Source organism: Gymnogyps californianus, chromosome 16, assembly GCF_018139145.2.
Source record: "Gymnogyps californianus isolate 813 chromosome 16, ASM1813914v2, whole genome shotgun sequence".
Lineage (NCBI taxonomy): Eukaryota > Metazoa > Chordata > Aves > Accipitriformes > Cathartidae > Gymnogyps > Gymnogyps californianus.
The window spans coordinates 4,673,385-4,700,837 of NC_059486.1; the positions used below are offsets into that span (position 1 = coordinate 4,673,385).

Genomic DNA, 27,453 nt, shown 5'->3' on the forward strand with positions numbered 1-27,453 from the left:
CAACATGTGGCAGAACTGAAATTCCCATTGGGTTCCAAGTTTTGAAAAAGTAATGGGAAAGATTTCCAGAACCATTCAGAATAGGAATATTCCTTGCATACTCAATCCCTTCCCCACATTCAGCACACACCAAGGTCAAAAGCTGAGATTAACTCCTTTTTTAATAAGGATATCATAACTTTTTCCAAAAAATGTAAGAAACAACTCTGGTTGATATCACTGGAATGGATTTAAAATGCAGCAAGAGTGTCACAATTAAATTGCTGCAGTGGTCAGGTCAATAGAGCTGATGCACAGGTAAATTATTTGAGATATTTTGGCTGTGATCTGTGACAACACAAAAAACCCCCAGAATTATATGAAGAAACCGAACCCTGTCTCTTTGATCCACCGCCAGCTAGGCCCGAGACAGTGTCAGGACACAGAAAAAAATGCCCTCTCATTTGCTATACTTCATGTCTTCCCACAGGAACTGGTCTCTTCCTCCTCATTCTATTTCCTGTATACAGAACAAGCCTATTGTCACTAGGTGAAAACACACACACATGCCACTGACTTACCAGCCAGCCCATACCGACATAAATCTCCCTTTAGGCAGAGAGATCACCTGCAGCCTCACCAACCTGAGAGCAGGTCCTGTCCCTACTCCAGGCCCAGAGGATCGCTGTGTACCAGCTCTAGCCATGCAGAGATCCAGCTCACCTAAGGAGACCTCCGGGACAGAGAAGGATGACAGCCACACTAATGCTCACAGCGATCCTCTCCCACTCCCCGGCTGTCAGCGGGGGGGAACCCTCACCGCCCAACCACCCCATCCCCTCGCTCGCACGACGTCCCTCCTCCCTTCCCCCTAATCCCTCCTACTCAGCCGCGCTTAAACCTCAGGCCACAGCCCCTCCGCCGGCAGCTCCCTTTATGCCCCAGCCCCCACCGCAGCCCGCAACCGGCAGTCCCGCGGCGAGAGGCGAGGCGCGGCGCCGGGTCCCCGCACACCCCCCCCCCACAGACACACACCTGCGCCCCCCGCCCCGCTCGGGACCCCATCCCCGCGGCGGGGACCCGCTCGTCCCCGGGCCCGCCGGCCGGCCGGAAGGAGGCCGGGTCGGAACACCCCCTGCGGCCGGCCCGGCCCGGCCCTCGCCGGGGCCGCTCCCCCTACCCCGCGGCCCGCAGCGCCGGCGCTCGGCCTCAGCCCCGCGGCTCACCAGGAGTAGGTCTGCTCCGCCATGGCTGCGGCTGGGCGGCCGGCCGGCTGGGCTGTGCGGGGCGGCCAGGCTCCGGGCTCCTCCTCCGCCTCCTCCTCCGCCTCCTCCTCCGCCTCGCAGGCTCCGGGGCTCAGTGGCGGCCCCGCTGCGGCTCCCGGCCCAACATGGCGGCGGCTGTGAGGAGGGAGGGGAGCGAAGGGGGGGTCCCCGCCCGGGCGGGGAGGGGATGGCGGAGAGGGCGATGGTGGTGGCGGGGAGAGCGGAGGCTCAGCAGCCCCGACGCAGGGCCGCGCTGGGGCGCCGGCGGCGGCTGGGCCTCATGGCCGGCGAGGCGGCGGCGGCGAGGGGCGGGGCAGGGGCGGGGAGGCGGCGGGCACCGGGCGGCCAGGGCAGGCCGCGCCGCGTCCCCGCGCTCGCGCACGGCGGGGGCGGGGCCAGGGCGGGGGCGGGCAGCGCGGGATCACGTGCCCACAACAGCCTCACGTGCCGCCGCCGCCGGCCGCGCGCAGGCGCCGTGGGCGAGGGAGGCGGCGGCGGCGGCGGGGTCCTGGTTGTGGGGCCCGCCCGCGCCTCGCGCCGCCGCTCAGGCTCAGCCCCAGCCCCAGCCCCAGCCCCGCGGGCTGGGCGGGCGGGCTCGCTCCCCGCGGCCGCCCCGCTGCTCCCCGCGGCCGCCCCGCTGCTCCCCGCGGCGCGGTGTGCCCGGCGTCGGGAGGAGGGAGCGGGCGGGAGAGCCGGAGGTCTCTCCGCCAGAAAAGCCGAGGGCGAGCTGCGGGTGGGTTTTGAGGCTGGGGGCTTCTCCGAGCTGCGGGGCGGGGAAGCGTGACTCCCGAACCGGCGTTTCCTTTCCCGCAGCGAGCAGCCGGAGAGGCAGCGCCCCCGCAGCCCACCCGCGCCGGGGCAGCGCCGAGGTCCCCGGGGCCGCCGCTGGGAGCGGCGGGGCGGGCACGGCCGCGGCTTCGCCCGCTGCTGCCCGCGGGGCCGGGGGTCAGGGGACGCGTTTTTGTTTAACCCGCACGCGTGAAGCGTCCGCTTCTGCGGGCAGGTCCCGAGCTGGAAGAGCCACGCAGGGGCAGAGCGCTGCGAGCACAGGCTTCCCCGGGCCGGCGGGGTGCCGAGCGAGGGCGAGCGGGGCTTGCCCGGCTGCGGCCTAAATGACCGGGAGGGTCGCTGCTGTTTGGGTGCAGGCCGCGCTCCGGGGTACCTGGGCTAAGGCCGGGAACCCGGGTGCTCTCCCCCTGTGGTGGCACGTCCGGTGACTTCCTGCCGCCTGGCAGGGGTACGCGACTTCCCAGGAATGACTGGGAACTGCTGTTGTGGTGGGTTTTGCTTCTGAAGGAGGGTTAGGTGGGAAATGCAAAGTTCAGGTAAGATAATTCATAAATTCGAGTGTTTAATTTAAAGTCACAGTGTGTTTCTGGAGATTGCTATGTCTTTGAATTTGTTATCTTTTAAACAAAGCAAGTAAAATAAATAGGATCAGATGCTTGAAATATTTTTTTAAGGAAGAAAAATAACATTCAAGATACTTTGACCAAATAAAAATCATATGCTTCCTGCTATCAATCACCAGCCCTACATTAAAACCATGCAAATCCCAGGGAGAGGAACTGGGTCTCGTCTCTCTCCTCCCTGGTTTCTCGGGTCCTGCTGCCAAATCTTCAGTCCCTGGTTATGTTTCTGCCAAATGCAGAACTAGTGTCGTAGGTTTGCTCACTTGACTAATCCTTACCTCCTGTTACTTCACTTGCAGCAATTTGTGCAAGTGGGGCTTTGTGGAGTTCAGAGCAATTGTTCCAGTCCAGCTGTGCAGTCTCATTCATTGTTCCTTTTAGTGTGGGAGGGAGAAGAGCCAGTTTTAACTTACAGTTGGAGGTGATGTAACTGCATTAAATATAAATAGAAGAACAATGCATGGGTCTGGTAAAACCAGGTATTTGTTAACAAAAAAAAAAAAGCCTGGAGAAATTCTATGCCTTAATATAGTTTTGCTAAAATCTTCAAAAAATTTAATGCGACATTGGGACATTCTCATTGCATCTACAGAGATGCCAGATGCCTCTGGAATGGCATTTGGAGCCCACTCTAGTTTATTTGTATTAGTGGATTGAATAAATTATTTCCATTTTGTCCATCTCGTTTATTCTCTTAAATGGAAAAAACTTAGGCTGGTGTGTAGTCGTGACACAGGATTAAAAGTAAGGAACTGCTCGTTTCTTCTCAGTTCTGTTACTAGTTGTTTGTGTAATCTTGGGCGGCTCACTTAATCTCTGCTAGCTCAGTTCCTTCATCAATAAAGAGGAAACTGCAACATGTTCCAGCCACCTGAAGTTTTGGGGCACTGCAGAAGGAAGATGCTGCACATGCAACGCAGACTTGGTCTCGGTGGAGGGAATGCCTGGGATTCTTGTGCTTCAGTTAAACAGTGCTTTTAGTAAGCTGGTGCTGGACTGACTTTGAAGGCTTCTCCCCCCTGTATGCCTTTATGCATTGAAAACAAGTGATTTGGGTTGTCACACCTCAGCATCCAAATCCTGTGTGCTTTTCACAGCCCTTCGGCCTTGTGGACAGGAATGACCTTAGCACTCCTGACATAATCAGCACTCTACCCACTTACTAAAATCTGCTTGAGAATCGGATTTATCAACTGTGAGGTGGAAATACTCAAAGTACCGTGACTGAGTAGCTTACTGGGATCCCTGCTGGGGTCAGTCATGGCAGCTAGGTGTACTGGAAGGATTAGATGGTGAGTAATGCTAACATTTCCTCTCATCCAGCTCAGGCTGGGCTACCTTGAAAAACTTTCCCCCCTATTTGACCATATAGCTCTTTGCCCTCCAACTTACACCCCATACAAAGTACTTGTGCCCATCTCAGTAGGTATAGAAAGCTTTGGTGGATATGATGCAAGGAGAGAGGAGTGAGTCATGCTCAAAATCTTGAGCTGTGGGGTACATGGCCTAGTCGATCAGTTTTGGTGGAAATCCTGGTGTTCCCACATACACACATCCCCTGTTAAAAAAATACTCAGGCTCTGGGTAGGACTTGCACAATGGAGAAGTTCCCTGCCTTTATTCTCCTTCAGCACAGCAGAAAAATCTACAGTAACAATTAGAAAATGGACAAATAATTTGGAATCCTCACTCCACTGTAGCGCACCCCAGTGTCTCTGGGATGCCTGTTTATGCTACCCTTTTCACTGATTATGACTGAGTAAATGCAAGAGGGAAAAAGAATCTCTCCATCCTTTTGAATCAATGCAGGGAAAGATGAATCAGTGCTTCAGCCTTGTCTTGGTACTAAAGAGCCTTTCTTAATTTTTTTTTCCCTGATAATAGGATGTAAAACTGATATTGGTATCTATGAAACAATATCCCTGCTTTGTGTCCGTATTGAAATAGCTCCCAGTTTCTCAGTCTTGCAAAATTTCCAGCACATTAATTTGGCACAAATGATTTATAGCTGATGATCAATTAAAGTATAATTTTTTTCAGCATCTCAGACTTTGTGACTAGACTACTAAATGATTTTGCAAGCTTGCTCTATCATTATGGGATAGCGATGGGATGAATTCACAGAAGTTTATTCCTCCTTGCAGACCCAGCATCTGCTCTTACTGCAAATTAGAGCACTGCTTGCATTCCCCAGATAATTTTCTCAGCATATCTTTTGTACAGTCTTTTTTTGGACCTACAGGAGAGCTTTACTCTGAATTTCAGTGACCGTTTACTCTGACATTACAAAGTCCTTCCAAAATACCTGTTCTGTCTGGAACCTTTGATGTAGACTGATGCATTACTTAGACCTGCCAAGGTATTTCAAAACTAGCAGCAAACAAAAATAAGGTGGGTTTTTTTTTTTTCTTTTTATGTTTGGAAGGGTAGCTCCCAGAGGCAAGTGTGGTGGAGAAAAATCAGATTAAAGTACTGGCTACAAAGACTCCTCACCTCCAAATTGCTTAAATGTCATTAGATGACATTTAGCTAACCATGTCTTGATTCTGCTATAATGGAGGTGGAAAGAGAACCAGAGTAGCTTCATGTAGACACTTTACCTTTCAGGAAAGGACATGACAGGTATAGTTGTCAACCCTGCTTGGTTTTGGGAGGAACAAATAGCATGGAAATGAGCAGAAAGGGAAGGGGGAAAAAAAAAAAAACTCAAGAGATCCAGTTTTGACACTATAGCTCAGAGCTACGCTAGGCTATTCTGCTTGTAAGATCCTTGTGGGATTCCCCTCGATAAAAATAATTAAAATGTGCACTGACCAGTACATATGACAGGATTCTCTTCGCTACCACCTAGTGGGAAACTCTTCATTAACTGAACTCCAGAGCTGCTCCTGCTCTGCAATCTCATCCTCACCCTGATGGTAGAAACAGTGAGTAAGTGAAGGGGGAACAGATGGATGACTGGGAAGAAGGACGCAGTCCTGTTTCCCCATACGGTGGGGGGGGGGGGGGAGCACACGCACCTATAATTTAAACCCATTATGCCCTATAGCATTATCACACCATGCGTTCTAGCTCTGCATTCAGGCCAGTTCTTAATGGTTGTTACACCTTAGCCTCAATTTAACTGAGACTCCCAAAGCTTAACAAATGTTGTCTTTGGAGATAAAGAGTAAAACACTTGTTCTTCTGAATGCACCTGAATCCTGCAAACAGCGGTAAGGAGAAACTTGGGAAGTTACTCCAGTGTCTCAGTCGAAAGGTAGCCTTGCCCCCTTCTTGGCTCTGAAAGTTTAGGTTGTTCTGCTTCTGATTGTACTACTGAAAGTACAGAAGGAGGCACCAATGAAAAAAACCCAGCTGCTTTCTCTGTAAAATCACATTTTCAATTATAATCACATATTTACAACAAAGACTACTAAATTAAAATGTAAATGGGTATATATTTGGAACATTAAAACCGTGTATTCAAGTGAGTCCTTTCCCACTGAGATACTCGGGGTTTGCACAAATAGCTGAAATCCAACCCTATGAAAACAACATATAAATGACAATTATCTCAGGTTTTGCACACTCCTGTGTGCCATTTGGGACTAAGCTCCCAATGCACAAATAATAATCAGTTTTGGTACTTGCATAACTTTCTTTTCCCCAACTATAGAAATAAGGGTGAACATTATAATAATAGCTCTCACATTTCAAGGAGGGGATGATGTTAATGTCATTCAGGCCAATAAAGCACTTAGCAGTCTCAGCAGGAGGAACAGTAAAATGGTAAAGAATTACTAAAAGAACCATTTCTCTGTGTTTCTTTTGCCAATGACAATTTTACCACTGTATTCAGGGAACTATACAGGCTCCCTCTGCTAGCGCTTTTATCATAAATATATTTAGGTTTTTCTTCCTTCTCTGTATGCTCCTTGAAGCCACGTTAGATTGGCTTTATCCCAGCAAATCACTATATTTGTCATCATGTACACTTAATAATGGATATAATTCATTAAATGAAAACATCAAAGGTAAAAGTGGTGTTGATACAAGAAGTCAGGCTTTGGGAGTCTATTCTGCCTTCCATTCTGTTGACAGGAACCTGCTGTCCATTACTTTGCTTTTGCCCTAATGTAATAAGCAGAATACAGACCAATAAGTCTAAAATAAGAATAATATTCCTATTGTATACCCATTTATACTTCCATGCAGTCATTCTCAGTGTTAAGTAATCCACTTAATTAGTAATCCAACTACTTTATTACACATGGGGAGAAGGGATTACATTGGAACAGTTAATCAAGACAGACTATTATTTACCAATAAAATAGAATTCCATTAGAGGAACCCAAGACATCCTTGCCTGGAAGGATATTGGAGAATGACAGGAACCCAGTTTTATGAGATAGCTGTCACACAGTGTTATCAGACTGACTGCTACTTCAGGAGAAAAGAAGAAAATCATAAAAAAATGCATAGAAGTTGTATTTAAGTGTATATAGGACAACGCAAAGTAGTTGAACGTTTAAATAATCTTTATTAAATTTGCCATTCAAATAAAATAGAAATCAGACTTCTTGTGATTACTAATTGATATATTTCTTGAATCTGCATCCAAACTTATTTGTTAACGTAACATTGTTCCTGAGCCTGCTATTAAGCTGACCAGTTTAATGTTGTAAAGCTGCTTAAGTCTTGTCAATGAAACACTGAATTTGAGAAGTCTCAACCACCATATTAGTTACGCCTAAGGAAAAACAAGCAATTCTGCAGGAAAAAAAATACAAAACCAGATACTGCAAACATGAGAAAAACAAGCAGTTGCCACTCAGTGTCTTCAAACTTCAAAAGTTTCCCCTATCACAATTGCCAAGATCACATTAGTCAGGGTGACTTGAGAATCAAGTCATGGCCCAGCAAATTGTTGCAGTTAAGGAAATCAACATATACTAAGCACTGGTAATAGATGAGAATGGGTATAGCAAAACCAAGACCTTTTCTTTTAAATATTCACGCTCAAGGCAAAATCCCCGAGTACAATTCAGTTACAGGAGAATGTTGTCTGGATTATGGCGCTCTACAATTTACCTCTTGCTCTACTACTAGAGCTACAGTCTAGCTGGTTAATCTTTGCAGCTTCCACTCGTGACCTCTGCTATTCTTACTACCTCACAACTGCATATTGTGGCATTTCTAGTAATCTGAGAAATATGACATTGCAAACCTTAGTGCCAGGGTATAAAATAGGGGTGCTGGCTAATTCGCAGCAGGAGTCTCCTTCCTGCTTCCCAAATGTTCAGTCTGACCGCTAGCAATTTATAACATTTAAGAAACACTGAAAAGCTTGCTGGTTTTCCTGCACTGAAGAATCTGAAATACCCAATGGAGTGCTCAACCATTCACTAGCACAGCCTGGCAGGTTACAGTGAATGTAAAGTTGACAGCGTAGAAGTTCACTTCTTGTTTTGTTAATTGTCCAGGCTCCTACAGTTTAAAATGGACAATTCTAATAGACCAAGGGAAAAAACGCTTCAGGATAAAGCGATAGAGATTATTTACCTCCTCCTCAGTATTTGAAAGGTTTCCATGATCAGCTAAGGATTCTCCACATGGCATCCAGTTGTAGCATTCAGTGAGGTCCTAACATACAAACAGATGTTCATTTCTGTTTTTATAGACTTCAAAGTTCACTGGTTTCAAGACAGACTGTTGTAAAAGCCTCTGCAGCTGAAGGTCTTCAAGGCAAGCAGAAGCAACAGCAACAGGACTTCTGGGTGCATAAGGAATCCTTGAAACCACACAATATAGACAGATAATTTGTTGCTATGTTTTCTTCTCTTTACAGTGTCCCTTGACAAATATTGCTGTTCTTTGTCTAAACTTAATGGTCTGTGTCCCCATCCCCCCTCAAGCATTCAACAGGTATATTACTTACAGGACAGACTGGACAATCTTTTAAACAAGAACAATGGTAATATTTTCCATCTTAGTTTAGGTAAAAGAAATCACAATGCCACAGACAGACAGAAATAAGTAACAGTGTGACAGAATCTTCTCTGTCACATATTGCAGGAGGCCCACAATCTGTTGTCTCTTTGCAAAGTCCTTGAATTATAAGGATGTATCATGCAGAAACTATATGTCATGGTTGGATACTGTAATTACAGTTGACAATTACTGTTACCAGCCAGTATTGTTAGCATGTCGGGGGGGGGGGATTAGGAAAACTGTAATAAAAAAAATAAATTGCATGGAAATTGTATCAAAACATTGATAGAACAATGCCAGCAAAAAAGCTCACCATTCTTTAAATACTCCTTATTAAGAGTATGGGAAAAAAATCTTTAGATACTAAAGATGTCTTTTTACATTAATGTTCACATAAAAATTTCTTACATTAAATGTTTTTACATGGACTCCAAATTGTTACTTCTTTTTAGCCACACAAAGCGAGTCTTCTCTATCCATCTGAGCTTTAACTCACTGCAGTGAGGGGAGCTGGTACTCTGGGTGCAGACGCCATCTGAAACAAAAGCTAACAGTTAACAACAGTCCTGGTTGAAAGGGTCAGCCCAGCAGCCCCACCGCAGCTTGCTGTGCCTGGAGGGAGGAGGGGATCCAATCTGCAAAGGAGCTCTGTCCTTCAGCTGCTGACTTAGCAGGTTGTCACAGGAGCCTGGAGAGCATGGCTAACAGTGCCCACAAAGGGAAAACAGGGGCCAAGGTCACTCTGCAGCATTGTCTTGGGACATTACTCAGTTTGGGGACAGTCCTACTAGGCTCCTCTTAGCTTAGGCTTGATGGGAGTGTATAGAGACAAGTAGCTGCCCCTAGGAAACCTCCATTGAGACAATAGTTTTAAATTCTTCTCCTGTTGATCACACAAGGAATCATTTCCACGAGATGCTCGTGCATCAAGTCCACATGTGCACATCAAGTTATTCCCTAATTTAGCCAAAGTAGATAGATTCATTCATATATTTTCAGACCAGAAAAGATAATTTAGTCATAGGGACTCCCTGAGAACTGCACTAAGTGACTCCAGCCAAGCTAGCAAGCATGTTTTATGAATTCACCCAACAGGTGGGAGCGGAACCTTAGAGAAGGGCTGGTATCGAGAGGGCCTGGAGGTAGATGATAAATGGTAACCACAAGCCTGTCCAGAGCACTTCTCAGAAGCAGCAGGGCAACTGATGACAGGGCAGGGACTTTCAGCATGAACCAACACTCAGGGCTATTCTTTGTCATGTGCTTGACTCACAAGCCGAGTGGGGCAAGCCCTGTAATCCCCCGAATTATGTCGGTACACTGCCCCTGCTCATCGATGAAGCAATAAACATAGCAAGTTATAATGGAGGTACTAGTATTTACATATCAAGATACCCAGCAAGCCAAAGCCAGAAGTTAAAAAGTCATTTAACACTTGATGCTCTGCCACAGAAGTCAGCTGGAGCTCCAGAACATCCTGTGAGTCTTGGGAACATTCATATAAACCCAGTGGTCACATTTCTCTGCTGGGGGGTTGCACAAAGGCTAGTGAAGCTGCCAGTGTGGCTTTCTCTCAGCCCAAAGCCTTTGGCAGGGGCTGAGACTGGCTGAACCTCACCACAGCCAGAGGTCTGAGCGGGCTCTGCAGCCTTCCAACGGCAGCACCGTCTCCCGAACCGCGCACAGCCAAACGCACCTCTTCCTTTTGGGTACTCCACCTCCTTCCTTCACTAAAACTAATGGGGCCAGAAATAAGCCACATTTCTCCATCCTCATTTTCCTAGTTTTCTTTCCATAGCTTACTTTTCCATGCCGCAGACCTTCTATCCCTCCATTTTACTCTCCTCTCTTCTGCTTCCCTCCCTTTCCCCCTCCCCCTGCTTTCTCTCCCTCTGCACTTTGTGAACTGCTGCTGCAGTGCTGAAGTCCAAAGTTCAGTAACTTGCTAAGCACACAGATAAATATGAACCTTGGAGAATTTACATTGCTCCAATGTAAACAGATAGCCAAGGGTCCCTTTATCAGCACTGGCTCAGGACAGTCGTGGGGGGTCTGAAGTGGCTCAATTTTGTATTTTGTTTTTTTGGGGGGGGCGTAAAGGCGGGAGGCTGTGCTGTGCCCACTCTCCTGACAGTCGGGCGTGTTACCTCAGGAACATGGTGTAGGGGAGCTGGAAGCAGGATAACCCGAAATTCAAGAGACACCAGCCTGAAGACCATGGTCTCGAAGCTGAGTCATCTTCAAGTGGAGCTACTGGGAGCGCTGCTGGAGTCAGGGCTAACCAAGGAGACCCTGATCAAGGCGCTGAGCGAGGTGGAACCCTACGTGCTCCAGAGTGAAAGTCAGCGCGCTATCAATGCCCTCCAGACAGAGAAAGGGGAACCCTGTCCCGACATCCCCAACCTCCCCAACGGAATGGCGGAGTCCAGGTTATCGGAAGATGAAACCTCTGATGACGGGGAGGAATTTACCCCTCCAATAATGAAGGAGCTGGAAAACTTGAGCCCTGAGGAGGCTGCTCACCAGAAGGCTGTGGTGGAAAGACTATTACAGTAAGGACAGATTTGCTGCTCCTCTTTGCTGCTTTCTTGCACTTTCCCTCTAAATCTCTTTTCCTTTCCCCTTCTGCTCAGTGTCCCTGGTATTCACAGTTGATCTAGCTGCACAGAGACAGTCTTCATCCATGCCAGTACTAGCAGCCCCAAAACACCCCCAAATTCTTTATAAATGCTCAAACTTTCCTTTCATATCACTTAAAAATGCATGAAGGGAGCCATGGAGCCTGATTACATATTTGACATGCTTGTATCATCAGGCTTCAGAATAGTCCAAGGCCTGTATAATTTGCATCCCTCTGACTGAATGTTAGGTTTTAGGATTTAAATTTTTAATAGGATTCACAATTTCAGTCATCAGGAAAGAAAAAAAAAAAAAGGAAAAAATGTGGTCGCTCTTAACTGGTGCTATATTTGCCTGAGGATGTACAAGTAAAGTGAAGTTGTAATGTTTCCCTGCAATATTTAAGGAGATTAATATTGTTAATTTCACTGGGTTTTTGCTATAGATTATTGGCCAAAGAGAAACCACGAGAACTTGTTCTTGTCATTCTTGTGAGTGCAAAGTTCTCCTGACTTCAGTGGGGATTTTTCTTGTAGAAAGAGCACACACCAAATACATGCAGACGTTAAAACCTGGGCAGAACACCGTACTTCTACCATCCACTGCCTGTCACAACTACAAAGTATATATGCATCAACAATTACAGGTTTTACTGCCACACAAATTTGCTTTGCATACAAGCATTTTTGAGATCAAAAGACAGGAAAAGTTCCCTCACGATAGACTTGGAGAAACATTCACCAGGATTCCTGTTTGGGATTCTTGCTGAGATACAATTCCCATGGGGGAGCTAAGAGGTCTGTCCAAGCAAGGATCAGGTCCATCCAACCTATCTATCACAACAGAACCAGATTCTTGCCTGTCTGTTTGGGGGTATTTTGAACTGACAAGCTGATAGAAGACAAAAAGATGTAGCAACATCCTGCACTTAAAATCTTCACTAAAACTAAAATCCATCTAGAGAATTTCTCAGGCTTTCTGATCACTCCCTTTCATGTGCAAAGGAAATTAACATAAAATGTAACAACGGGAAGCAAACATCAAATCCCACCATAAAAGGCCAGAGCTAGAAAAACAGCATGACAAGAGTTAGCATTCACTGTAAATACTTAGGAGAAGAAAGCTCCCTGGCAGATTGGGAATTGATGACGCTGCAGTACCCAACAGAGGAAAATTCACTGGATCAGCTCTTACCTGGGTGGGGAAAGCATTCCCAATAATTCAGTCTTCTTTCTGGCCCAGTATGTCTCTCATTTCTTCCCCACTTCCAGTTCTGTCACATCTTTTATTCTCCTCTGTTCCCTTTACCTCTTTCCCATTCTTCTTACGTATTTCCCGTCTCTCCTCACTTTTGTCTCTGCTGCTATTCCTCCCATTTTGCTGTCTTCTTGGCTAATTCTCTCTCTCCCTTCTACTCGTTTTCTTCCCCTCATCCTTGTCTCCTTCTCATCTTCCTGAGTCTGCGTACAGGTCTTGGGGTAGTTTGAGCCCAGTGGCACCGGGCGGGCCCTGACTAGTTACTAATTATCCAATGGCTTTATTATTTCTCTTTTGTCTTATAAATTTATAGATGAAAAGACCCTGATAAGCTTTTTGATCATTAACTTCTGATGGTTTATCAGGTGTATCTCCACAAAGGAAGCCATGGAAGTTGAAGAAGAGCACCTGGCTTTGTCCCATTTTCTGTAATGAATGGGTGAAGCGGGACTGAAGTGCCATCCACTGTGATCTAAGAACAGACACACGGATGGAGGCAATTCCTTCCTGCCACCCTCACTTCAGCATGAATTCTGGTTTCTGATTCTCCCTGCCTAAGAGCTTGCTGCCAGTCTTTCCTGTGCTTACTACCAGCCCCAGCACAAGTGTCTTACATCTCTTGCAAACCTGTGATATTAATGCTTTCCGATGAAGTCTCACATCTCCCTCTAGACAGTCAGTTGAGCAGCATTCCCATTTTACAAATGGGAACTGAGGTACAGAGAGTTTCTATGACCTACCTAAAACCCTAAGATAGCGCAGAGAGGACTGGGCAAGAACAAGGATCTCCTAAGCCTCATACTAGGTCTTAACTGCAAAGCTTTATTGTGAAACATCAGAGTTTTCTTTCATCAGTCCCCTGTATCACAGGACAGAGCAATTCACTTCTGCTGTTGAGGACAGTATGAGGGGACCAGAAGCCTCAGTTTCAGCAAAAAATTACGATTATACTTATGGAGGAATATAACAGATCAAAATTAGTCAAGGTAAAATGAAAATAGTAGGAAGTCTGTATTGACATGTTTCACTGTTCTGGTCAAATATTAAAAAAAGCAACTGTATGTCTGAGAATCTATTCAAAGCATCTGAACCAGTATCAGGGTTTGATAATATGTAAGCAGTTGTTACCTACTAATAAACTTTTTAAGAACAAACCTTTCCATTAATAGATGCCTAAAGGTCATGTCCTTAAAATAGTATTGTAACTATTGTAAGATGGGGCAGAACAGTCTATAATAGAAATAAATAACTCCCAGAAATAGATGAAAGGAAGGCAGGCAAGAATCTCCATGCCCAGGGATTCCCAGTAGAACTTCAATGCTTGAAAAGCTATTTCAGCATCTACATAAGGATTTCAAATCCAGAAACCAGATGGAGGCACTTCTGCCTTTAGGCAGAAGCCTCTTTGGGCATTATTAACAATTCCTGGTCTAATACTGTAGACCACATTTTAACAGAGAGATTGACTTGTGGCCAGCTATTAGTGATACAAGAAAGTCTTTGTGGTAACTGCAGCCATTGCTTATAAAGTAGAATCAGGAAAGTGTCTGTTGCTAGGCTTTCCAGGAGCTGGAAAGGAAAAAAATGACAGCACCAAGAGACCAAGTATGTCCTCACAGGATCACTAAAGTTGAAACCACAGTTTGCAAAGCACTAGTCAAAGCTGAGTAAAACAGGATGTAGAGAAGATACACCCACACGACTGGGTGCACCTGTGGGCATTGATTAGATTTTGTCCCTACAGAAAAAAAAATGCTAAAGGCAGTTCAGACAAAGGTTTCTCTAGTGAGGAATTAACATCATTTCATTTTGTCCCTTAATCTGTCTCACTGATCTTCCATAGATTTACAGTTTGAATAATAACATTCTTTCCAGATCACTCCACACAGAAAACAAATTGCATCTATGATAAAGAATAAATAACTCAGTAGGGAAATGCAGCTGTGTGGAGTAATTCCCAGATATTCCCCAGAGTAGAAAGCAAGAGAGAGGCTACCTTGGGGGAAGGGACAGATCATACTATCGCAGGTACAGCAAATGGAGAGAGGTATAGCAACAATTCACCTGTAGGGCAAGGGGTGAAATTCCATTAGGAAAGAGAGAAATTGAGATAAGCAACAGATTTCCCCAGGAGGCAGGGATAAAATAAAGTTTTCCATGAGGAAAAAAGAAAACAAAGATATAATGATAAAGGTTCAGTCTTTTCCCCATGTAAGCAGTGTCTTAGAATGGCTCTAGCTAGGGAATCTGGAGATGAAGCTGCCACACCCCTTTCATTTCCACATATAAACCAAGATGAGGCAAACCAGGCCAAGTTCAATAGAAAGGAACCCTGCCGGGATGGTCTTACCTTCCCTGCTCTCTGCCTAGCCCGGCTCCAGGCTGTGCACTGACATCAGTGAGGGTTGTCTAGCAGGCTCCAGAGGAAAGGGCCAGAGGATGGTCCCAAGTACTTCACAGCTCTGAACCTCTGTTTAAGCAGGGTCTGGTCCAAAGCAGCAATTCAGAACCCACCTCAAGGAAATGAAGGCTTCTCTTGCCTGAGAACAAGAAAGAAGAAAAGGAGAGACAGAGAGAATGAGGAAGAGAAAGAAAGGAACAAAGGAAAAAGAAAGAGAAGAGTCAGGAAGAGTGAAGGAGGGAGAAGGTCCCCTGAATGTTACATCTCCAGCTCTCTGGAATGGGTTTTCTTTAATGCTAACAACTTGATATTTACTTTCCATTTAAATTTGAGATGTTGCTATAAATTATCAACCAGCCTCTTGTTCCCTTTGAGTTTATAACTAACTACCTGGGTTACTTATTGTTCAGGTAACAAAAGGGAGGTGAAAACGCCCTTAAAAAGTGACCTCAGAATGAAGAAAATGGGAAGCTGGCATGGAGAGAGGACCCAGGCCCCTGTGGTTGAGATGAGTCAGGGAGAGGGGCTATGCTCAGATGGCAAGAAGCAACTGACAGCAGGAGAGCAAGACTTAGGAAGAAGGAAGTAAAACTAACTGTGTGAGAAGCATTTGGAGACAGAGACTAGACCTTGGAGAACAAGAGAGGAATGGGGAGACAGCTTGCATCTGGGGAGAAAGGGGAGCTAAAAAGCAGAAAACAGGCTTGGAGATAGAGAAGGAGAGCTTGAGCAAGGCAGACCCATTTCTGCAGTTCTGACTCACTGAAGCAATTGAGATTTTAGTGCAACTACAACCAGGACAACTAGATTTAGGATGAAATCCTACCCTCTGCCAGTCAATGACAGTCTTACTGCCAGTGAAAGAGTGAAGGTTTCAACTTATGATGTCTTGGTCAATGGTGAAGGCTCTGCAGGTGGAATTATGTATTTGGGCAACGGTTCATGCGAGGGTTCAGCTGACCAACTGCCATCACTTGTTCTGTGATGTAGCCTTGGGCCAAAAGGAATCGCTGCATTGATATTACAGCTTGTGCTTTGACAATGTACAGAGTAGCTAGGATTTCATACAACTGTCCTATGAAATTGTACTGTACTAAGATTCCCCTGCACTGTTTTGCCTCACAAAGCTCCCTGCTTTGTCTCAAAAGACAACAGAAAAACCACAGGGCTTTAACTACTGAGAGAAGAGACTCACAGATACTTCCTGCTTTATTCCTACCACAAAGAAGTGAGGATCTCAACAGGGGAGACAAAAGTGACTCATGACTGGGATGCAGGAAGGAAATCGACATGTAACAGAGATTTCCATCAGTGATAACATAGTGCTTCCTCTTTCCACCTGAGCCAGAACTCAAATCTAAGAGACCAGAGGCTCCAAGTCTCAGCCTTTTCTCCTTTGTATAGGGACTTGTGTAACGAATTCAGGGTACAGGTGCTAGATAGACTATCACAAATACAAAGGGAGGAGACTGGTCCTTGGTTTGGACAGCAGCAGAAGAAAAAAGAAAAACAACACAGAGGAAAAAAGCTTTTGTAAGTTCAGCCCAATTTGAGGCTTTTGAAAGACAAAGATGGTTAAGGGAAGATGCTAGAAAATCGAAGCTTCTATAGCAAGCATCTCATCGTAACAGAGAAACAAATATTCCTATTTTAAGAAAGCAGGTTCTTTAGAAAGCTGTAACTGACACTGTTTCTGTCACACTTTAACTGCAGCAGAGCTTGCTCCTTGGACTATCCAGCCACTGGGAGAGAGGCTGCAGGGCAACAGAGATAAGGGTGTTTGTACTGAGAGAACAGGTGTGGACTTTGTCCTCCTTATCACTTTGCAGCCTCTGGTAACCTCCTGAGTCAACAAAGCAATGAACAGTACAGTTGTTGCCTGTTGCTCAGACCTGTGTGTTCTTGTGACAGTTTCTGCACAATCCTAGGTACCTTTCCCCCCCCCCCATTGCTCCTTTGATACTGGTGTTGGATGTGACACCAGTGTATTTCTGCACCGTGCAAACCATTTCCACCAGACATTTCACACAGAAAGCACAGAAGGATGCTCTTTGTTAACAGTAAACCAGAGGCTTTTCTGTAGAGGCTCCTGCACTGTTTGTATCTAGACTGCCTGGTTTCACATCTTTATTTTTACTTTGATTTTCAGCTCTGGTGAAATCAATACACACAACGAAGTCATTGTCATGTTTTCTCTATCTTCCTTAGGAACCTTCATGGATATTCTAATCGGAGATCCTAAAAACCAGACATTCACATTCATTATGAAATCCCAAATCAGATTAGCTTCTCAAGTTTTGTGAGTAGGTCTCCAATAGGTCTACTCCCTCAGCTGTTACCCCAAAGGAGGGTGGCAATAGCAGGAATTAGTGGTGTGCCTGTTGTTCTTTATTGCATTTAGAAGCTTTGAGTGGATCTAGATGTGATTCAGTGTGTTTGAATAACACGTAGCAGATGTGCAAGAACATAATCCTGGATGGCTTGGTGTATACATATGCATACATAGCTGTCATGTCGCAGTATAATGAAAGCAGGCTTTCATTTCCTGAATCATTGCAAGGCAACCCCACCTGGACTAGAATCAGAGCATGAGCTAGGTTCAGCCTAATATCACAATGAATCTGTCTTGGAAAATTAAATACACCTACCGAAAGCACCTATGCCTTAAAGAAAGGGGGATACAGAAGAAGAGTTATGTAGGGAAGAGAGAGGTCAAGTCTGAAAGATATCTGTAGTCATAAAACATCCAACTGAATACTGAAATGGAACATCACTTCCCTCCTTATACCATTTCTCACTAGCAGCAAAAATGTTTTCCATTCACATTACTTCCCAGCAGAAAGGTCCATTCCTTGCTCACATCACTGGTCAGCACTTTCTATCATTTACAGATGACAACGGCCTAACAGTCCAAAACCTTGTATACAAATGAGCACAGACAGCAGAGACTATAGCCATGTATTGGGAAATTCCCTTGATAACCAAAGAGTCCCCTTCTAAGGGGAGATCAAAGTGCCTACAGAGAACAGTTTAAAGGAAGCCAGTGCTACGTCTTTTGCACTTCATTTCTAATACCATGCCATTTTTACCCTGAATGCAGAGTCAAAACTGAACAAGGTACCACACTGAGGCACAGCTTTCCCTTATGCAGCTAGTTAACGCTCTGGCCTCACCAAACGCAATGGTGATGACTGACATGCAAGGTGCACCTCAGGAGGTACTAGTGCACTTCCTTGGAATCCAGGTCTGCTGAGTGCAGCTGTTAGATCTCTCTCTCCTGAGACGTGTCTTCTGCTCCTTCCAGAGAGGATCCCTGGCGAGTAGCAAAGATGGTGAAATCCTACCTCCAGCAGCACAACATCCCTCAGCGTGAGGTGGTGGACACTACTGGCCTAAACCAATCTCACCTCTCACAACACCTCAACAAGGGCACTCCCATGAAGACCCAAAAAAGGGCAGCCCTCTACACCTGGTATGTCCGCAAGCAGCGAGAGGTCGCCCAGCGTAAGTATGGCAACAGTTGCTCTCCTGTCTCAATTTCATAAAGGCCTCTGCGCTCCTTTGCTAATCCTTATTCCCCATTTTTATCAAGGAAAAATGGAAGGAAAAGCCACTTTTAGCACAAAGCTTAGAGAAGTCTAGGTCAGTGTTCAGTGGTGAGGTGAACCAAACAGTACATGGAAAAACACTCCTTCATGAAGCAGCCTGTAGTCACCCACCCCACCCTCCATTTGGCTAAAGAGAAGCAAACTAATACTCTCCATTTGCAATTAGAATTCTATACCCATCCTTAGACTAAAGCAGTGTAGTAGACAGATGACAGAGACAGAATTTCTGCCCAAGAACTATGCTTTTGCAATTTCAGCTAAAGCAACAGTTCCTCTAGCTGCAAAAAGCAGCAGGCTGCTGTACTCACTGCAAAAAACCACTGTGGGCTATCACCTCATGCCCTCTAAGCCCCTGGGCTTAGAGGCACCCACTGGGAACCCATCCCTGCAGCATGTACTTCTACATTCATGAGCCTGTCTGGAATCTGGTTTACTTAATTTTGTATTGGCGGGTTGCAAGTAAAATGAGATATTCGGCCTTATGGTTTTGGAAAGCAGGACTCCAGTCATGCTTACTCTAAACTCAGCTGCATTTGCTTTCACTACTCCAAGGTGGGAGCAGAGATGCAATGCATACAAGAGAAAAGACAGGTAAACATGGTCCTGCTAGGAACTTCTTACCAGTTTTAGCAGATTATGGAACTTTATTTCCACTCCATTTAGATTCAACTCTCCATCTTGTATGAGATATTCTCCAAGGGTAAGGTGCATTGGGCCTGCTCAGCACCCAAATAGACAGAACTATTGGAAATGCTTCCAGAAAGCAAATTCCCTTGCCCCTTTGTGCCTGCAGAATTCACACATGCTGGCCAGGGTATCCTGACAGAGGAGCCCATGGGAGATGACCTGCCCACCAAGAAGGGAAGAAGAAACCGCTTTAAGTGGGGTCCTGCCTCACAACAGATCCTGTTCCAAGCCTATGAGAGACAGAAAAACCCCAGCAAAGAAGAGAGAGAGGCACTAGTGGAAGAGTGCAACAGGTAAAGATGGGTGTCTGGCTTTGAGGAAGAGGGGCACAGCAGGGCCCCACTGTGATCTTGGTGTTTGCTAGCGCCTGTGAGAGGCAGGCTAACAGTACAGCAGTGGATGTCACCACTGACACCAGTCACATTTGAATGAAATGCCACAACTGAGCATTCACTGCCCACAAAGGATCAGTAATGCCCCGTGTCTTGCTATACCTGGCAGGATCCTTCCACACAGTGTGCCAGACCACAGCCACTTTGGGGCTGCGCACTTACTCTGTCTCTCTGACTAAGCCTGGCTCAGCAAGGCTGTTCTTGTGCTTTCCCCCAACAGAGCAGAGTGTATTCAGAGAGGTGTTTCCCCATCTCAGGCCCAGGGACTGGGCTCGAACCTGGTGACAGAGGTCAGAGTTTACAACTGGTTTGCCAATCGCAGGAAGGAGGAGGCTTTCCGGCACAAGCTGGCCATGGACACCTTCAGCGGACCACAGCCCACCTCTGCTCCCCCTCTAACTCCTCACAACTCTTCCTCCCTCCAGCCACCATCTGCTCTCTCACCCAGCAAAGTTCACGGTAAGAAACAACCAGAGGGAGATCTGGAAGAGGCATGGGTGAACGTACCCAAACTCAGTCACCAAAACTATCTCCCAAGTCCACCCTTTTAGGAGGTGAATCTACAGATAGAAAAAGCAGACTTGCTACAAGGGAAGAGCACCGGTGACAAAGAGACCACATCTCTGAGCGAGAAGAGTGGCTAGAATAGCAAGGGTGACAAAGTTCAGTAACAAAACTTTCAGCCAAATCTCCTCACTTACTCTTTGACATCTTGCACTCCCTCATGGCTGGCAGGCAGTAATCCCCTGTCAAGCAGTCATCCACTGGCTGCCATCACAAGTCAGTTTGGTATCCTTTCACTTACATATGTGCCTCCTACTCTTTCCAATACATATCAGCACCATCAGACTCCGTGACTGAGTTTTCAGGCATCAGGAAAGGTCATTCTCCATCTAAAAAGAGCAGAGCTTTTTCAGCCTCATAGGCCAGAGCTGGTAATTGCTCTCACTCTGGGAAGAGACAATCTCGCTGAGACTCTCTCCTCTCTACACCCACATCCAGAAGGGTGGTTTCTAGTGAACCTTGCTTGCTCCCTGCAGCACACACAGCCATACCTTAAGTCAGTACTTGAGGAAGCAGTTACGCCAAGTTACAGAGGAAAGCCAGGGCAGGGTAGCAAGAATGCCTGTTCTCCTGGTTCCCCTACTTACCCACCTTGTCTCTGCCTCAAACATCTAAAGGCAAGCACCTGCAAAGGAAACTGAATTTAGTGCTTGCCAAAGCTTCTCAGTTTCTCATTTTTGACAACCAGTTTCCCTCCTGTTGTGATGCAGGAGTGAGGTACAACCAGCAGCCAGCCAGTGAGGCAGAGTCCTCCAGCAGCAACCACCATGGGAACAGCTCCATGGTGACCACCCAAACCATCCTGCATCAGGTTTCTCCCCCTGGACTGGAACCCAGCCAGAATCTACTAAGCACAGACACTAAACTGGTAAGTGATGTATACTTAAGTTCTGGTGACTGGAGGACCTCAGGGCCTCTGCCTGTGGTCACAATATGGACTATTCAGAAGTAGTTTTTTCTAGAATACTCTTAAAACCACCTTCTTATAGAGATATTACATAGCCACTTTGCACTGACCATGTAACATGAGCAGTCCTGAGATACATGTGCCCTGTAGACTGCTGGTGAGGGCGGGTATTAGAGCATGAAAGCAAGAAGTATAGCCATTTCCTTACAATCAAAACAGGCTATTCTGAAAAAACAGAGCTCAAGGTATGACATGATTTCCTTCTTCCCTGGAAGAAGGAACAGGAAACCCTGTTCTCTCCTCCTTTCCCCAGTGAGATTCTCATCTCATCTCCAACTCTCATTTGAACTCTACGCATCTCAAGATAGTTGATCAGACACCAATGGGATTAACAGAACAGAGACCCATACTTACATCACAGAGACCCATACTTACATCTATCTTACCTGTAAAAATTAAGTCCAACAGCCTGTATGCAGCACATACCATTGAGACATGTACTGGATATCTAGATTGTAGCAATCTGCCTTCTCAAAGCAAATTTCCTTTTGAGATTTGACTACATCTTCTCCCACATAATTAACAATGAAGCACTAGAACTACATGACTGATCATTTTCAGTTTGCACATGTTCCCTTGCTTACAGGGAAACAGTTGGCAAAAGTTTGCATTAGTGCATACTGGCCTGAGGCAAAGTTAAGTTCACTATAAATGAGTATGATTTAAATCTCATCAGTCACTCACTCTGCTGGCTTTCTGGTCTCTTCCTGAAGAAAAAAAGTCTTTCATGAGGTGCTGAAAATCTTCTGCAACTGTCTTCTAAAATTGATATCAAGGTGATTTGTCCCACTGTTTCATCTGTTGCTGCTTACTCTTGCTAAAGATTCCTTACAGCTTTTTGTCTGAGGGGAGGAAAAAAAAAGTATAATATAAAGCATTGAACTTTCTCTATCAGCCAAATTATTAAAATGCTTTTTTGCTGTTCCACAGTACTTCAACTACATGTCTCTAATGGGCCTTGCAAACAGCATAGACACAGGTTACGTGGTTCATTTTAGAGGCTGAGAAAACAGTCAAGTTCTTAAATTTCTCAATGACTCAAGGACAGACTGAATCAGCAAGACACACAAGCACAGAACAGTCCTGTTCTATCTAACAGGTACTTTTCCTCTCTAACAGCAGGGAACTGCCAGGTAATGTGGCCTGAAGAACATACTGTATGAGAAAAAAAGTCTAAGGAAATTTTTCAGCAACTCCTTTAAAATCTCAATCCAAAAACTCACTGGCCACTAAAAGACACGTGCTGGGAGAAACGGAAATTACAGGCATTTCTCAGAGGAAAAGGTGAACAAGAAGAGAGGAACTCCTGGATTCTGTGCTGAACTCTGCAGCTAAAATTACTATGTAAAATTACCTGAGCCTCTTAATTTCTCTGAGCATCATCTTCTACCCTCAGTTGTAAAACAGAAGATAAACTTTCCCTATAGAGAATGCAGTGGGACTAATCTCATTCTTGTTTGTAAAACCCTTTTGATTTCTTAAATGTGAAAGAACTAAACCAGCAAGGATTTACTCTTAGTATTTCAACAGCTGACCTTTGCTAGTTAATTGATGAGCACAGGGAAACTGCAGACAAGCAAATGGGAAGTCTTTCTAGTTAGCAAGGGGTCAGAGCAGGCAGGAAGAGGGGGAAGGCCATTTATCACAGCTTTGGGACTCGCCATACTCAACCTGCTGCAGATGGCATTTTCACAGTCCTCCTTTCACACAGGTCTCAGCTCCTGGAGGAACTCTCCCTCCTGTCAGCACCCTGACTGCCTTGCACAGCCTAGAGCAAAATCCACATGCACTGAGCCAGCAAACTCAGAACCTTATCATGGCATCACTGCCAGGTGTTATGGCAATTGGAGCTGGTGAGACCTCATCCCTAGCACCAGCATTCACCAACACAGGTGCCTCCACCCTGGTGATAGGTGAGTAGTGTTCTGTAATGACTCTGCTTATCAGGATTCAGATAAAGAGCTACTTGTAATTGTTAGAATTACCTGCCTCGTTTTCAGAGACAAAAGCACTAAGTTGGCAGTGATACGCACCTGGGGAAATTGTCACAAACCCTAAGGATCTTCAGCAGCACTACTTGCAAGTACCAATGGAATTACGGGACAGATGTTCCTTATTCATGTTAGAACTAAGTTACACACAAACCCACATCTTAAGAGCAAGAGACTTTTGCAATCTATTCCTATGCCAATGTTTTGTTTTGCTGCTCTGCATCTTCCCAAATATAAATGTAATACTTCCTTAAAACTATGAAAATTGAAGCATGTTCATAGCACATGAAAGACAAAACATCCTGTTCTACTTCCTGCAAAGAGCAGCATATGCTTTTGGAATCCACAGCAGTAATTACTATTTTTTTATATTTTTCACTTTGACAGCTTTTCTGGACTTGTATGAGATTTCTTTTCATTCCAAGACTAGTCTACTGCCAAAGTGCATCTCATTAGATAAAGGAAAATAAAATGTATACTCTCCTCTTATACTTTCTTCCCAGGAAGAAAGAGGCCTTATTTTGTTCCATGGTGACAGCTGTGAACTAATTTCCATTTTCTCATTTATACCCAAGATTATGATATGGATTCTAATTCTGTGCAAACAAAAAAAAATTGGAGAGACTTGCTGATTTACAGCAACAGGGTCTGGACAGTTGTGGAAAATGGATACTAATGTGTGAAAGCTTCTACCTCCTTCTCACTGGTCCAAATTCCATAATTTGGCAGCACAAGCAAAATGAGCTTAAACTCCATTCCATGTGGTTGGACAGCTACAGCATAGTTCTCTCTGTTGCCAACAGCTGCATAAAAAAAATTTAAAAAAATGAACTGGACACTGAGATGATGCTCTGAGTTTACTTCTGAGCAAGGCCTCCCCAGTGAAACTCTGCATCAGGTTATCACTAAAGTGGAAACTGTTCTATACTGGTACACAAGGACGTACACAGGAACAAACACTGGGAATCAGAGGTGGTTTTATGGTACCTGTCTGCATTGTACATTTTGCACACTCCCACTTCGTTTTCACAGGCATGAAATCTATTCTTAATCACAGATAACAAATGGAACACCTGAAAAGCAGGATCTGAAATCACCCTGTGACAACAGGCCTGCCATAATGACTATTTCAGATGCCCCTATTGCAGAGCAGCCATGCTGCTCCCATAGTGTGTGACACTACTGTCCTTGTTTTTCAGGCCTGGCCTCAACCCAGCCCCAGAGTGTACCTGTAATAAACAGCATGGGGAGCAGCCTCACTACCCTGCAGCCCGTCCAGTTCTCCCAGCAACTGCACCCATCCTACCAGCAGCCCCTCATGCAGCAAGTCCAGAGCCACATCAACCAGAGCCCCTTCATGGCTACCATGGCACAGATACAGAACCCTCACGGTAAGAACACGAACTCATTTGCTCAAGCAAATAAAAAAAATAAAGACTCTGTTCTGGAGCATTTGCTGGGTCCTTGGGCTTGCAGCACTATTTCCCTCTTCTATTATTGTTGCTCTAATTATGAAATTATTTTTCTATTGCATTCATGTCCCTGTCCCTCCACTCCCACCGTTTCGGAAACAGACAGCAGGTCCACACACGTGAGGAGAACAACTCAGCCAAACTAGTCTCCTGCAAAGCTCCAGCATCCACATGATGTTGTTTTCTTTCATGCACAGCTCTCTACGGCCCCAAGTCTGAAGTGGCCCAATACACACATACAGGCCTCTTACCACAAACCATGGTGATAACAGATACAGCCAATCTCAGCGCCCTGACTAACCTGACACCAACTAAACAGGTAACAGCCTTTAGCACATGCCTTTGTTCCCCCACCTTAGAACTGCACCAGTCTGCAGGTAGCTCCTTGCTTGTCAAAGAGTTTTTGGGTGTGTGGGCTATGCCACCCTAGCAGGATGATCTTTCTTATCTCCTCACCTTGCTGGTACCAGCTGCAATACTGGAGGCATTAGAGCAAGCTCTTCACTGCATCATCAAGGAGGATTTAATCTCCTTGGAAACAGCACCTGCTCACTCTTCTCTCGTGCCTGTTAGAAGGGATGTAGAAAGCAGGCACTGTTAACTTTCTTTTCTCTAGGCATTCACATCTGACTCAGAGACTCACACAGAGTCTGGGATGCATACACCAGTGTCACAGGCGTCAACGATACATTTACAGAACCAAGACACAACTATCCAGCACCTTCAGCCAGGCCCTCGCCTCACCTCAAGCCCCGCTGGTAAGAGCAGCAGCCACTATTATCTTAAACCACGTATTGCCTAGTTTCTCTTGCCAACACTGTAAAATCCAGTTAGAAAATGGTAATTGGGGCTCACGATTCTTTAACGGTACAGTGTCTTGGGGGGCTTGAAAAGCTGGTGCAAGGAAAAGATTCAGAGCACAGTCTGTATAAGGCCAGACTGTGGAAATGGGACCCTTCTTCAGAATCTAGAGAGGAAAATAACTTTTAAAATGTTGACAAAAATCAGTGTCCATGAGTATCCAGTCCTGTGGGCAGTTTTCAGGGCTGAAAAGCCCAAGACTCCCTCATGAAGAGACTCCAGTTGGATCTTCCCAGTTCTAAGAACAGAACTAGGACATTAACAATCAACTAGAATCCTCAAAACTGATTCTCTGAAGGTTGTCACCCTCAATGTTTTCCAGCTAGCTGTGGACTTAAGCTAGGTATATAATGGCACACAAAATAGAAAAAGGAGTTATGCCCCTATGCCAGGAGAGTTCAGTCATGCTGGAAATATGAATGTGTGCACACAAGATAACGGGACTGCAGTGAGAATTTGCACTTAACTTCTGCCTGTGCCTTTGACAGTGTCCTCCAGCAGCCTGGTGCTGTACCAAAGCTCTGACTCCGCCAACAGCCACAGTCAGCTGCTGCCATCCACTCACAATGTCATCGAGACCTTCATCTCCACACAGATGGCATCCTCCACTCAGTAATCAAGACAACTAGCTCAAGGGTGACTGCCATGACCAACCTGTCAGGTGCAACTCCAACTGTGTTTGCCATCACTGTCACCACTGCCTTCCACGGGAAGGAAAGGCTGCTGTGCTCAGCCAACCTCCAGCCCCTACTGCCTCATACAAATCCCTTACTCAGCTGCCTCCATGAAAGAAGATGTCTCAGGCTCAAGACAGAAGCCATGGAAAGACGATGCTGGCACTGCTAAAATCCACTGCCCCCCCAAAAACAAGCAAACCCAAACCCCACGAGCCAGCCTTGAATGACCAGACGTCCTTTTGTGGCTGCCCAAGAAGGAATCCCATCAAGATAGGGATCTGAATGCAATATGGCAAAAATGCCAGGGCATGGATGGGACTTTCATTCTGCTCAGCCTTCATCAAGCTGGGCCTGTACAAACCTGCCAACACCAGACTAAGCCATGCACGAAAGAGCAAAGCTGAGCTGCCAAAGAAGGGACACCTTCTTTAAAAAACTCACCTCCTTTGCTGTAAGGAAGCACCAATGGGAACTATGAGAAATAATAGTATCTTGGAGGCAAGAGTGAGAGAACCTGGTTCCTGACTTTGCAATGAAAATCACGAAGAAACAGATTCAGGAATGGCTTGGCACAAACCTGTCAGTATGGGATCGCTGACTACAAGCTACAAATCCTTTAATTAACTACAAAAATACCAAACATTCTCAGTTAAAAATGACCTGCTCTAAAATCATGCTATCCTAGTGGAAATGGCTTGGTTATTTTTGATATAGCTCTGCTTTGTTTTAAATGCAGAAATTAAAGTTTAACAGCAGCAAGGAGATTCCAGTTCTCTGCATTAACCATGTGGATTCTCATCTCGTGTGTCTTGCTGAATGAGCCGGGGGATGGCGTTCTCCACCAGTCCCTGACACTGCACAACACCTGGGAGGTTCCCATGCTTCACAAAGAGCAGCAGTTCCTTCAGTTATTCTCTATAAAGATGTCAGCTTGGATTCATTTTACAGAACACGGCTCATTCTTAGCTTCCCTGTAGGCTAGGTTCTGTAGTTCTTGATATGCAAATAATTACCCTGGGGTCTAAGAGTCTTACTTGCACTAAGTGAAGGTTTTTAGCCCTAAGGATCTACTTATATAATTCCTCTTTAATTATTCCTCTCTTCTCTATTTACTCTCAACGTTCACATCACTGATATGTCACTAGCCAGACATAAAAAAAGCCCCAATTAACATGTTTTTGTCTTTGTGACCAAAACAGAGTTATTCTTTCAACTGTGAAATGGATGAAAATCCTTGAGACTAGAACGTGCTCAAGACTCTTAAAAGGTTAAGATACAAGGGAGAATTAAAAAAGAAAAAGCCCAACAGTAAACTCTTCAGTTATCAT

General features: G+C 45.5%; 2 protein-coding genes across 4 annotated transcripts in view; one reads left to right on the plus strand and one right to left on the minus strand.

Moving 5' to 3' along the window:
- SPPL3 (signal peptide peptidase like 3) overlaps positions 1 to 1,416 on the minus strand; it is a 60,557-nt gene extending 59,141 nt beyond the window's left edge. Inside the window, exon 1 of the mRNA XM_050906920.1 lies at positions 1,206 to 1,416. Within this exon, the coding sequence (XP_050762877.1) occupies positions 1,206 to 1,228 (23 nt within the window). The 5' untranslated portion in view covers positions 1,229 to 1,416. The remainder of the gene's footprint in view (positions 1 to 1,205) is intronic.
- A 9,430-nt stretch (positions 1,417 to 10,846) lies between these two features.
- Positions 10,847 to 26,064, plus strand: HNF1A (HNF1 homeobox A). 3 transcript variants are annotated; one of them, XM_050906686.1, is made up of 10 exons: positions 10,847 to 11,181; positions 18,211 to 18,410; positions 19,308 to 19,494; positions 19,814 to 20,052; positions 20,868 to 21,025; positions 22,836 to 23,037; positions 24,315 to 24,506; positions 24,785 to 24,906; positions 25,204 to 25,345; positions 25,937 to 26,064. In XM_050906686.1, exons 1-10 carry the CDS (start codon positions 10,847 to 10,849, stop codon positions 26,062 to 26,064), a joined length of 1,905 nt encoding a protein of 634 aa, XP_050762643.1. The 3 variants fall into 3 exon arrangements, with proteins under 3 accessions (XP_050762643.1, XP_050762644.1, XP_050762645.1); XM_050906687.1 differs by lacking the exon at positions 24,315 to 24,506; XM_050906688.1 differs by lacking the exons at positions 24,785 to 24,906; positions 25,204 to 25,345 and having other exon boundaries at positions 19,254 to 19,494; positions 22,836 to 22,977.
- Positions 26,065 to 27,453: the final 1,389 nt, after the last annotated feature.